This window comes from Ylistrum balloti, unplaced genomic scaffold (genome assembly GCF_031769215.1).
Source record: "Ylistrum balloti isolate Yb309-2 unplaced genomic scaffold, AGI_CSIRO_Ybal_v1 Utg370070, whole genome shotgun sequence".
Taxonomy (NCBI): Eukaryota; Metazoa; Mollusca; class Bivalvia; order Pectinida; family Pectinidae; genus Ylistrum; species Ylistrum balloti.
This window is the reverse complement of record NW_026782112.1, coordinates 300,649-314,736: the sequence shown is the minus strand read 5'-3', so window position 1 is coordinate 314,736 and position 14,088 is coordinate 300,649. Positions and strand designations below refer to the sequence as shown.

Below are 14,088 nucleotides of genomic sequence, written 5' to 3'. Positions count from 1 at the left end.
ACTTTTAAAGAAAAGAATGACAGTCTATGATAATCACTACAATAAAGTATAATTTGGTGACCTATTTGGTGACTTTAACCTTTGACGATAATACAAGTTCAACATACACCAGCTACAGAATGTACCTGAAATCTACTTAATTTTAAGTGATAAAACTCGTACACTGAAAAAGTTGACAAATTACAAATGAATTTTGCGGCTTAAATCTTAGAGTGGAATAGACTGCTAAATCGTGTGATAATCGAAATTCTGAACCTTCAGGTGTCCTACTGAAGACAGTTCAGCTATATCTAAAAACTCAGAATTTTCTTGTCCATTGCCTAACTTCTTCTTCCACTTGCCTGTTGAAGAAATATCCTTCATCCCCGAAAATTGCCCATATAAAAAAGCAAAAAAAAAAAAAAATTAATTAAAAATTTTAAAAAAACCCACCCCAAGGGAGGATGTAAGACCCCAGGGCCGTGAAATCTACAAATTTTGTAAAACATCTAATGTTTTCCATCGATAGAATGTATTTACTTATTCCATATCTTGAAATTGACAACTTCAATGATACAGGTATTCCCACGGACATGTGTTGGTGAAATCAACCGATTTGCCATACCTATAGAGCATAACAAAATCATGTCTCATACTTTCAGCTTCTATAACAAAGATCAAGAAGAGTATACATGATTTAAGTATATAAGTGACACATTTCCTAAGTGTCAATTTTTGCTCAATCAAATGTTTTGAAATTACATAAATCTATACATCTAATACATGATTACATCAATGTATTTCATTATGGAACACAATATTTAATATAATCATCATCTTTTCTATACTTACATACCTTGACTTGATAAATAAAATTCCATTTTTTCAAAAACTCTTTTCTTAGTTTTATTTCAATATATATACGGTCAATATATTCTTTTTATTCTGATGTTTTTATGCTTTCAGTACTTGTAGGAGCTACAGCAAGATTTTTGGATTTCTAGGTAGAGTAAATTGGTATTTGTTTTATCACCAAAACCCAAAAAAAGGTTAACAACATTAGTTTTCCAAAACAAATGAACAATGGTTTCCCTTTTCCTGTATCAGTTTCTGCAAGTAAAATCTGGCAAACATTCTTATTGATATATGTGTACCATTTTATACTTCTGTATACTTGTTTGTATCAACAGTTACCTCCCTTTGTATTAGATTCGTCAGTTGATACAGTAATACGTTCCTTTGGACACGTCTGTAAACCCTGTATGCATTCTACTTCAGTACAGCCTGCACTAACGGCCATAAGCTGACAAGGTGAAAGGAGAGGGAGCGTGGGTGAACATTGTCAGGTACAAGTGTTAAACATGTGACTGCATGTCCATACTGAAATTGTTGAAGTGTGCACGTGTAGGCCTAGATATATACGCTACGTACAAGCAGTTGGGTAGACGGGCGGCACAAGTAGCATACATACATAGGTCGATACGCTGACTGATATTCAGACTCACTGTGTTTTGTTTGCGTCCTAAGAATAACATCGAATGGCTCCGTTATCCGAAATTCAGCAGAAACACCAACAGTCTCCTTTAACCATTCATATTACAATGACATGTTTATGTTTAGTCTACTTAAATAATATCCAAAATGTGGAAAACTTCTTTCAGTACCATGGACAAAGTAAGCTGGGCTAAACTTTTTAAATTGGCATTTTATAAATCAACAAGTACAAATCTTCAGTGGTTCCAGTACAGATAAGTTTATCATGGACTATCAACTAATTTGGTTTTTTTTATTTTGAATTTGAGTAGTTATCTCCCGTCTTTGTGTAATTTGTAGCTCATAACCAGAGACAATTACACATTTGTCGTGGGAATGTAAAAAAGTAAAAAAACAATAATAAAAGCTATCTAATTCCATTTTAAGTATTTTTTTTTTTTTTTTTTTTTTGCACCATAACTCCCATCTCAGTAATCGAGTAGACAATGAAATTATCATCATAAAGCTATATTTTCAAATAATGAAATGTTCACATATGTCATTACATATAAATGCTCATGTTAACGTAATGAAAGATGATTACAGGATTTAAAAGTGCATTGCTAGTGGTTAAGTTGAAAAAAAGTTACTGGCAAAAATAGGGACAAGAAAATTAAATTATAGGATTAGATACGAAAGGTTTGTATAGACTAAGTGTTAGTCCTTCACTAAGTCTTCAGAAGATAACGTCATGGTGGATATCCTTGTTGTTTCTGCCATCTTATTTTCAGGTTTCATAATTTCCTCCTTTCTTTCCTATGTCTCTTTGTTTTTCCACTTTCCCATCCCCATTCATCTTATATACAGACAACCTGCATATGTTGTGTTTTTCCCCACAATGTTGGTCTAAACCCCAATGATCTTCCTCATAAAACCTCTAGCTCGGGTACTCTCTGTCTCCCTCCCCACTATTCTCTCTCTCCCCACTATTATCTCTCTCTGTCCCCCCCCCCCCCCCCCCCTCTCTCTCTCTCTCTCTCTCTCTCTCTCTCTCTCTCCAAAATACCGATCCTTGTATTATAAACATTAAGTTTGAATACCAACACTTGTACTATAAACACTGAGTTTGAATACCGATCTTTGACCAAGGAATGTAACTGTTGATACAAACCAGTATACAGAAGTATAAAATTGTACACATTATATTATATATCGACAAAATTAAGTTGTTTAATTGCAGAAACTGATCAAGGAAAATGGAAACCATTATTCATATTGTTTTCGAAAATCAATGTTATCACTTGCCGTACAGTCATACGGTAGGAAATGGAGATAAAACTCTGGTAATATCTTCAAAGTTGTGCCAAGATGCATGGTGTTCTGAAAGAGCAATCGTTCTCAGGCTTATCAATGACACCCGCCGTGTAAATGTTTGTCAATCCAAGTATTCTCAACTGAAAACGAGGTATATAAAACTGAACCAACAGGCAAACTAACGAGTGATTAATTCCGCACTCGGCTGACTGGGATGTAAACCTTGCTTCCACTCAATGCGTTCCGTGGCTGGTCGGTTTACCTGTTGGTTCCGTTGTTGTAAACCTTGTTCTCATTTGAGAACATGGAATAATTCACTTGGATCGACCAATATTTACGTGACGTCGATAAAGCTACTATTGACTTTTCTTTTTGCAAGAGTAACCGTGAAAATCGTTCTTTTGTTCATAGTTTTCCCTAGTTTTCTTGAATTTGAATTTGGATTATGACTTTTCTGACATGATGGTGTTTTATCATTATTTTCAATACAATGTATACTGCTAACTGATACGTGACCACTAGGTTTTATGAATACTGGATTATGACTTTTCTGACATGATGGTGTTTTATTATTATTTTCAATATAATGTATACTGCTAACTGATACGTGACCACTAGGTTTTATGAATACTGACCAACTACTGATAACAAGTGACATCTTGGTATGTGGTGTGAATGCAAAAGAGATAATCATTCTCCCTGCTGCAAGTATTTGTATTCAGAGAACCATTTAGGTATCTTGGTCTCTAGTTTATTCTTCAATATCTGGCTTTTGAAGTAGATACCCGTCCTTTGGTAAGATTTTGAAACATGGAATTCAAGATTTTGGTTCACATTTGGGTGTGAAAGTTTTCTTTAAAAATACATTGAAATTAGATCGAAAATAACAACTGTGTACAGACAAATGGAGCACAGTGTCGGTCAAAATGCGATTCCAATGCAGACTTCGACCCAGATGACCTAAACATCAGAACCGAAATTACATAGATCGAACACAAACCTTGTAGAAACTCTACTATGTCTTGTTGAGAGAACACAACCCAAAGCCTTCCTCGTAAGATCAAATGCTGAACTTATTCCCAATGGTCAAGAGAGACTTTCTGGAAATAAACAATTGTTTACAAAGAAGAGAAGACATCACAACCTCCGCAAAACACGTTCTTATCACATACACAACAGCATTACACATGTGTTGTATAGATCATGATTAAGCTCTACTACACTGCCTACAGAAATACATGCGAATGAAACGATTTGGCAATTAAATGCTGTATTACTCTTTATCGCATTTATGACCCAAACAGCATATTTTGACTGCAAAACACTGTAAGAAATATTGTCTTTAATATTTTACGCATTAATAAATGTTATATCATTTAGATTTGCAAGTATATGCGTACTGGGATCGCTTTCCTTCACAAATCAATTGGTTGCACAAGGAATGAGACTCGTAAAGAAATAATATAGATCTTCAAAAGTTTGGACACGTCTCCTGGCTATAGTGAACAAATTTCATGAAGGTTATGATTTTAGCTCAAGTTGGCCACGCGGAAAAGCTGCAATTGACTCAATTCTTCGCAACACAATACAGTTATATACGACGTAATTTAATTATTGTGAAATTAAAAAAAAAAGTCGTATATAAAGACTAAACATATGTAGTGGTATGACTATTCATTCGCTAGTTTATACATTGATGTGATAAGGTATGACACACAAATAAATAACATTCGGAGAGTATTTTACTTTGAAACTAAATTTCAAACGAGGAAGCAATGACATGCGTTACTGTTAAATAAGGCGGTGCTTGTGAATATGCTGTACTACGGTTACATGACACCCACATCAAAATCGCTCCGTCATATGCGGACAAAATCTGCGTCGCTAATGAATTGTGGATAACGTTGGCACAAGAGGTCCAAAAGGGCACAAAATCGGCTTCAGAAATATTTTACAAATCAAGGCTCCATCCAAGCTAGCAATAAGGAATGATTAACAGTGGAATACCTCTTTTGTAAATGTGTCATACCTGTAGAAAACTGTTGCTACATTTTAACTTACAAACATCAAATTGCCCTTTTCTTTTGTTTCCGTAAAAACACATGCAGGAAATGAAGTCAATGATGTTGTTAAATATTTCACAAGCTTTAAAAATACAAAGTTTTTTTATTTATATAGATAGATGTTTTGTCCGTGTTCGACATGTGAAAATCCTGTTTTATTGCCGTTTGATATAAAGGTTTCAATACTTTGACAAAGCATACGTATACGATGGAAGGAAGTAAGAAATAAGTATCTAACAATTGTATACAAAGTTCAATGGGGACAGTTTACCGTTCAAAGTTATAACAATGGACGAGAAATAAGAATAATAAAAAAGTTTATTCAATGTTAGGCAAATGTCACTTTAAGCACTAGCACATATTTAGTAATAACAGATGATTATAACAATGTACCAAATATATCATCATCAGTGTAAATGAAGAGAAATATGTAACGACCAAGATATTCACATGAAAGACGTGTGGCCACATACATTCAGATGTACCACGTTTGAAAAATGATACCAAGCATGCAGGATGCTATTGACCCACGCATGCGTACACTTAAATGTACATATATTTTATACATATATAAATAATACATTTTTACACGATTTACTCTCTGCAATAAAATGATGATAACATATAACTGATCTTAATGTATATACAGTATATGTTTATTCTTAACAAAAAAGAAACGCATATTTAAATTATGCAATCAATAGCTTATGACATTTTCGGAAATTTGAACAACATTCCCTTAATGCGAATACGCCTGTCCAGCTCATCCCAAATATGCTCAGTGGGAGACATTTCGGGGCCAATGGGGGCCATTCCAGAGGCTGAACTTTGTTTGCCCTAAGCAAATTATGGCAACATTCAGTAGAGCAGTCTTGCTGGGAAATTAGGTTATGACGTCTGAGAAGTGGTTGGAGAATCTGGTTTCTGTATCGAACGGCATTGAGGTTTGGATCCACGACCACTCCATGTGAGATGCCTCCCCAAACCATTACAGAAGCCACATCGAATCTATCGCGTTCGACAACGCATGCATCGGCGAAACGTTCAACAAATCTGCGATATACCCTTTTTCTTCCGTCTGAGCGATACAGACAGAATCTAGATTCTTTGAACAAGCCTCCACCAACGCATCCCAACCTATTCGGGCCGTGTCTGCGCATCCAGTCAAGACGTACTTCGTTGTGTTAGAGGTGGCCCGACTTAAGGTCGGCATATAATGATTCTCTCGGCACTCAAGCGGTTCCTGGCAGTTTCAGCACTAATGGGACTGCCATGAGTACCTAAGGTATGCGACGCAGTCTCTATATCAGTCTTAAATCTGTTGCGCACGTGCGATAATCGAATCGCCTTGTTTGTCGTGTGGTCGTTACACGCGACGACCGCTCCTGGGACGATAGGAAACTAACCCAGTAACATAGTAACTATAAAAGAGACGTTGAACTGTGAGCGGGGCAACGCCAAACTGCCGTATGACAGCATCCATCAACATCGCAATTTCTCTACCCTCTTAATTTGCGTTAAGCGTGGCATCTTGGTCAATATTTGTTTGAACAAATCCGTCATGGCTTGATCACACCGCGTGTTTTAGACTAAAGAATCTCACAAAGTCAGGCAATGATATCTTTACGCTTGGCTGAATTTTATGGTATATTGTCGAGAAACGAAATCATTCTTCATGTAATATCTGTCCAAATATACCATTATTTCCGTACATCTAAGGTGTGCTACAGATGGGAACTTTGTGCGTTTCACTTTTATTGAGTATACATAAATACATTGTAACACGAATGATTCTTTACAATATAATGATAATCATATATAAGGCAGCTAGATAAGGATCTAATGTTAGTACGGATAATGAAGGATTTCATGTATTTTTAACGATAAAGAATAAATAAAATAATGTCATTTTGAAAAACACTAATTGGTATGTGACCGGAACAGCATTTCTCTCAATCATATCACTTAGGGTACATTCAAATAACACTCCATTATTAAGGGAATAAATACGTATTTTTGTAATGACTTTCTTAGATAAGTTAGAAGATATTCATGAAAAATGCGACTACAACACTACTAAACATCTATCAAAGAATGAATACACTGGTTTCACTATTAATAGTCTCAGTTGCTTATTTACATGAAAACGAAGTTATTCAAATGATTTTAATTTCAAAATATTGAATTGTTATTTTAAACGCAATATATTCACCTGTACACAGTCATGTAAAATGTAGTTATTTGAAATTATGGTCGTCCTAGTGATATCATTGAGAATTATTATATTTCTTTGTGTGATATCAAGCTGGACGTGTATAATGCGTTGTTTTGCCTGTTGGTTCCGTTGTATACCTTGTTATTTGAAAACGTGACATTACTAACTTGGATTGGCCAAGGTTTACATGGCAAACATTCTCGATACGCCGGGATTTCGATCACTTTCGCTCTCGGCACCCCTAGAATATGTCATGGCAAAATTAAAAGCACAAGTGATGAAATTTGATTGGTTCCAGGAGAACTGACCTATCACAGGATGATTCGCTCCATTTTAAAACCAACTTCAAAGCCATTAAATTATACTGTTATGCGACCTCGAGAATCGTTTGATATACATCAAAGAATCGGTTTAGTCTTTTCGTCTTGTCCACATGGTACCGCACACGAAACCTTCAATGTTGCCATGGCACGTTTCAGGGATGCAGTTAACGAAAGTGTTCGTAGCCTCTGGAGTATCGAGAATGCAACGTTGGTGTCGTCGATGAAGCAGAAGACTGTCTCTATATCATTCTTATTTTTATTCATATTTTGTTCCAGTGTCCTGAAACGTGGGTTTGGATTATGCTTATGCTGTCATGTTATTTATAGTAGCAATAAATGTATTATGATTAGATGAGACAATAGGTTTTTCTGATAATCGATTAATACTAGAATTCAGTGATTTAAACAATGTATTATCTTACTGAATTCACAATTTCTCTTTGATTAAGAATGACACAAAATATCCGTATATCAAAACGATATCGCTAATGTTAAGTGCTTTTATGTGTTATTTGCTTCGTTCACTATATAATCAAAACTTGTTAGATTTCAGATTCATATATTGTACCTTCTCAAAAGTCCGATAGAGCGTTGTCCCAACAATGGAGAACCATCCTCTCTCCTGTCTGCTTCCGCTCATTTCTAACAGACCAAGATATCTATTATACCAAATGTTTCTAAATTGTTTGTTAAGAAAATTTACACCATAGATAAACAGACTTTTTCACAAGATTAGTATACACTGACTTTCATGCGATCTGCCTAGATAGAGCTTAGGTAAAAACTTATGTAATCAAGGAATGAATTAATAATATTGGCCATGTGTAGTAGATTAAGTAACGACAGTGTTTTCTGGCCACTGGACAATGAAAATCTAGCTAGTGTCCTTCTGGCAGATAAATATGTCTAACCGAACACAATTTTTAATTATCTAGTTAACTCACGTATCAACATTTGATAGTTTAACTGAACAGAAATTCCAGTTGTTATCAAAGCATTATATAGGAACTACGACCACTTCCGGGTGTTTCTGTTAATCCAAATCAAATTTATTGTAAAATCTTAGACCCCGGGTTTTAGGTTCCAGCCGATCTCTATGTCACGAGATAAAAACAAGTTAAAAGAAATTTAATTAAAGATAGGGGCAAAGATGAACATTTTCATTTTTTCTGAAACACTGGGTTCTTATATGAAAACAATGCTTGATTGATATACTATAACTGAGATTAATGTTATTTATAAACCATCTATTGGTCATTTTTGTCTTGAATATCTATGCAATCGACCTTATGAGAACGACCTAAGCTCGATGTTTCTATGATATTTCATCACACATACATATACTGTCACAAGTAAGGACGAATAAGAGCAACCGAGTCCTAGTGAGGTTTTGCTCATACGAATGATCTTATTTCATTTTTTCATGAAATTTTCATATGCACATATGGAAATAAAATCTAGTTAATCTGCACTTGGTTAGTCTTCACCTTTTCGCTTGGTTAGTCTTCACCTTTTCGCTTGGTTAGTCTTCACATTTTCGCTTGGTTAGTCTTCACCTTTTTCTCTAGTTCGATTGCAATTCCTTGGTACTTTTTCTGAAGTCTTTGAATTATTTCATCAACTTTCTGGTTTTGTGTGCAGCTTGACATATACATGTGCGTCCAACTTTTCAGCGACTGATAAATTGCCTCCTTGACATCACTTTTGTTGTTAGCAACTGCCTCCTCGATTATGCTATCGGGATTAACCTCTTTCTTTTCATCTGCAGGTAAATGTTTATAAAACGAAAATAGGCTGAAGCCGTAGTTTGTGATATTCATGACCTTAGTCTACTTATTTTGTACTCAGAATTGTAATTGGATGAGAGTTAGATTTGCATTAAATTTTCAGTTGAACTATATTATGACAGAAATAGGTTCTTTCAAAAAAAAGTTAACGCCATTTGTTCGTACCACAAAAAACCTCGATTCAGTCATCAAAATTAAGCAACCTTACCTAAACATTAAATGTTATATCACGTTCAAAATCAAAATCTGTACCAGTATAAATGCATGTGTTAGTCATGACGTACCAATAATTTCCCTTAAAACAAATTTCCATTCCTTTGGTGAAAGCAATTCTGTCAATACTAGGACGGTTTTGTCGATGATACTGGGCGATCGTGAGGACTGGTCAGATGGTGCGGAGACTATAAAGAGACATACATGTTATCGGATTTGCAATGTAACCTACCAACATGACGCAGTAATGTTAATTTATCATTTCAATATTCTAATCAATATGTCCTTAAATTGAAAGTTTTGTCTTCTTTACTTAGCTATCGACGCAAACACTTGTGAAAGCAGCCTTTTATCGGACTTTTGCTAAAACTATTCTTATTTAGGAGCATTATATTTATATATATATGTACTACTTGGAGCTTCCAAAATCAACCTGGCGGATGTCGTAGAAGAAGCAGAAGATGCGAACCCTTCCGGAACACCTGGTCTTATTCTCCTTGTACTTCCTCTGGAGTCTCCGTCTATTTTGTTGATATTTTACCCTTAAGTTTTATCAAATGTAAGTTTGATTTAAATTTCTCTTGAAAAAACGGCTTTTTTTGGGGGGGGGGGGGTATCTATAGTAAATGTGCTTAAAAGTCTTGATCTGAATAGTATCATATCAATGCCATCTGTCTAAAAAGCCGGAAAGTCAAAACTTTTTTTTCGAAATGACTTTATCCCTCAACATTATGCGCAAATTTTGTGATAACGTGATATTTTGTATCATCAGAACGGGACCTCACTCTCCATTTGCTTTTATCCTCACGTATATCTGCTTTCGTTTTCATTCCAGTTTTTTACCATGTTGTTTTTCACATATTGTTTTGGGATTATAGTTGTTACATGAGCCACGGTAAATAGTCTGCATTTGTACACACATTAGGTGCTAGTATTAATTAAGAGATTGTGTTTGCAAGATATGCTAACCATGATGTTCAATAAACAAAGAAGTTCTTCTGATCCATGAATTGAAGTAAACAAGTAGTTTTTAGAAAAATATTTCAATGTTTCAAGATGACAACTTCAAATACCAACCTGGTCTTGAAAATGGGATAGTCTTTCCTGTTTCATTTATATCCAATGCACTAACAGCTGAAAGAATTTACAAAATGGACATGATATCGGTAAAGATTAAAAATTAATGATGGTCTTCTTTTGAAATGAATAATAAAACTAATTTCATATTGAAATTTCAGTCATGACTACAAATCTATTTGTTTAATCATAACAGCGATTCTTTTTTCAACTATTTTACAATAATAACAGTTTGGAAAAAAGGGATCGGATTCCTTTTCTTTCAAACTTCGTGGTAATTTTTTTAAATATTTCATTTAGCACGATAGTTTTATTATGTAAAGTAATACTTACCACGTGATCGGTTTGCTAGATACGGCAACGATTCAAAGCTTGCTCCGTAATCGGCTTCTACAAGTATATGAATGAAAGATATGTAAACAATTCATTACATAAAGATATAAATTGTAGATCGATCCGTCTGTAGTTTCATATTTTTAAAATCAACTATTATTTTTTAGAACTTTGCAAACATATTTCAATACAGTTATTTGATAGCTTGTTACTAAATTAAAAGTATGTTAGACATTTTCTGGTTTGATGTCACCTACTTTGTTTCTCTTTCCTGAACGGAAATTCAGCGTCGAAGAAAGTTTCATAGATCGTTTTGCCATCACTTCGATTGAAGTTCAAATACGCCCAAGGTGAAGGGCGGTTTCCAAACTTAGTCACAGCTGGGAATACGACGTGCTTATGGAGACCTTCGCGGAGGAACGTAATAATCATTTGATCTTTCTGAAATCCCTCGGGAAGCTTTATACCTCCATTCAAATTTATACGTATTCGTTCTCCATCTTTAAGGAAGATTGGTGGGGATCGGCATCTAGTTAATTCTCTGTACCCATACCTGTTATCACTAAGTTTTTCTAAAGTTTCTGGTATTCGCTTTTCTTCGACACATTCGACACGGATGCTCTCTCTTTGATAAGTAATAGGTGAAGGTGGAACGAAAACAAGAATATGGCAATGGAAAATTTCACCATGTGCCATTCGGGTAAGCAACTTTCCAGTTTCCGTAACCATTTTCTCGAAGATTCCAAGTTGGGCGCTATGGCTGCCATTCAGAAAATAAAGATATTGTGCAAAGGAATTTTATACATCGAAACACTCTCAGACGAAACATTTACAGCTAATAAGGAGTATCTCATTACATATATAATTATGTCTATTATGAGAACTTTATATCTAACATTAAAGTCTAATTCTAAAAAAAAATCGTTTATTTTTTTCCAATTATACCTCTTTTTACCTGGTAAAATCCTCGACTTCCATCCGTACAGAGAACCCTTTGTCAGTTCGGTTGTAACTCTCTGATGTGAGTTCATACATTTCCAGCCCATTTATGTGCGTGTTGACGGAGTGCACATCGACCATGGAGTACTTCTCTAAGTTCGGAGACAAAGATTTGTCAAAAAGATCGAGGTCTAACTGAATTGTCATTTTCTTCTTGAATATCCCCGGTCTATGTTTCACATGTACCGATTTTGTTGAACCAATGATGAAGTGTTCACTATCCATATCTAAAGGACGATCGACGCACTGGGGAGTAATCTGGAAACACAGGTTGGTTTATCAAAATACACAAGAAACTACAACTTAACTACTGAACTTAATTCAATTCATAAACAACTTTAGGAGACCAATGTAGTCATATATCTGATTTACCATACAAGCTCACACATCGTAATTGACTGCTAGTGAGCTCATAACTCAAGCAAAAATGCATTAATAGTTATAATCACAATTATAACGTATATGTTTTGTTTTTTTTCCAATTCTGAACAGTAACATACTCCTACCCCTAACGTCATTAGCATGCCGAATCTGATATGGTCTTCAACGATTTACTATTAATTGACCGTTTTTTTTTTTAAAACTTACAACAAAAAAACGCAAGATATGCGGGATGCTGTACACAAAGGGACAGGCACAGATAAATGATGGTACAAATGCATACAGTTTTGAATTACACTAAGACATACATTATGTAATTCACTTGAAGTACATTTAAAGTGAAATGGTAGTGTACTGCGAATAACACAAAAGAAACTGAAATTCTGGTTGACAATAATTTCGTTAATTTTGGTGATAAGCAGACTGCAGATATATCTGTGGCGTGGCCTGATTAAGCCTGACATGAAACAAGTACTAATTGTAATGGGGACCATTACAAATGTCCCCCAAACAACCCCTTCGGCTATAAATGATCACGATAATCAGACCTGAAGTCATGCCAAACATGGACTACGCCATTTTGCTCCTATAGTGCCACCTAATACATATATACCAATACCAATTTTCACGAACATCAGACAATATCTAAAACTTGGCCAAATTTTGACCACAGCTGACCGCTCAGATGACCGATCGATGGCCGAATGAAAAATGGACTACGCCATTTTGCTCCTATAGTACCACCTAATACATATATACCAATTTTCACGAAAATCGGACAATATGTATAATTTCGACAAATTTAGACCACAGCTTACCGCTCAGATGACCGATTGGAAAAATTCAAGTGGCCTGCACTCCGCCTCGCATGTATGAACATAGTTTTTTTAAATTCCATGCAATAGTTCTTGAGAAACGCGTCGGAAACCTCGCCGGCGGAAGAAAGTGGAAGAAATAAGAAAAATATAAACTAGAAATTGTTGTTAAAAATTTGGCGGGCTTTTCACTTCTTTGGCGACAAGTTGACCGGAACTTGACATTTATCCTGATAACGATATATGAGAAAGATTCATTGTTTGTTAGTCTCATATGCAAAGATGAACTTTGAATCTTAAAATGTTAAGGAGATATAACTAAATAATAATGAAGAAATACACTTTTTAAAGGTTCAAACATATTTGACCCCTGTGACCTTGAATGTCAGTCAAGGTTATTCATATTTGCAAGCCTTATAATGTAACATCTGATGATCAATATATCCCCAATATTAGTTCTCTAGACCTTGTGAAACTTGACAAGAAGATTGTTGAACACTGGTACCCTATTTTGTATATTTGAACTTTGACCCCTTTAAGAAACCGGAAGTTGACATTTTGAGGGAAGTTTTCCTTATGACAATCACTAGGAAGTCTGCACAGAAGGTTTATAATCAATTTTCATCATTGTATGCCTTCTAGAAATTGAGAAACTTTCGTTTAACGATTATTAGTTAATTGACATCTGTGACCTTGAAAGTGGGTCAAGGTCATTTATATTATCAAACTTTGTTGCCAGTTACATATGCTTCTTATATGTGAAATATCAAGCCTCTAGGCCATCCAGAACTTGAGAAGAAGTTTTCCAAAGATTGGTACCCTTAATAGCACTTTTCAACATTGACCCCCTACCGCAAACCGGAAGTTGAATTTTGAGGTACGTTTGTCTTATATCACTCGACAGGAAATGTCCACAAAATATTTATGTCCAAAATTGAAGACTTTGGGCAGCTTAACAATGGATAAATTACCATTAAACGATTTTTACATATTTGACCCCTGTGACCTTGAAAGTCGGTCAAGGTCATTTATATTAACAAACTTGATAGATAATTCAACAGACATCTCACACGTGAAATATCAAGACTCAAGGCTTTGCAGAAATTGAGAAGAAAA

At 35.1% G+C, this 14,088-nt stretch overlaps 1 protein-coding gene across 1 annotated transcript; it reads right to left on the bottom strand.

Annotated features, from left to right (window-relative positions):
* Window positions 1-8,896: 8,896 nt before the first annotated feature.
* LOC132549617 (uncharacterized) lies at window positions 8,897-11,506 on the bottom strand. Its single transcript, XM_060213564.1, has 5 exons — window positions 11,035-11,506; window positions 10,778-10,834; window positions 10,445-10,501; window positions 9,439-9,555; window positions 8,897-9,129 (listed from the first exon to the last, which is right to left on the bottom strand). Exons 1-5 carry the CDS (start codon window positions 11,504-11,506, stop codon window positions 8,897-8,899), a joined length of 936 nt encoding a protein of 311 aa, XP_060069547.1.
* Between the last annotated feature and the right edge of the window lie 2,582 nt (window positions 11,507-14,088).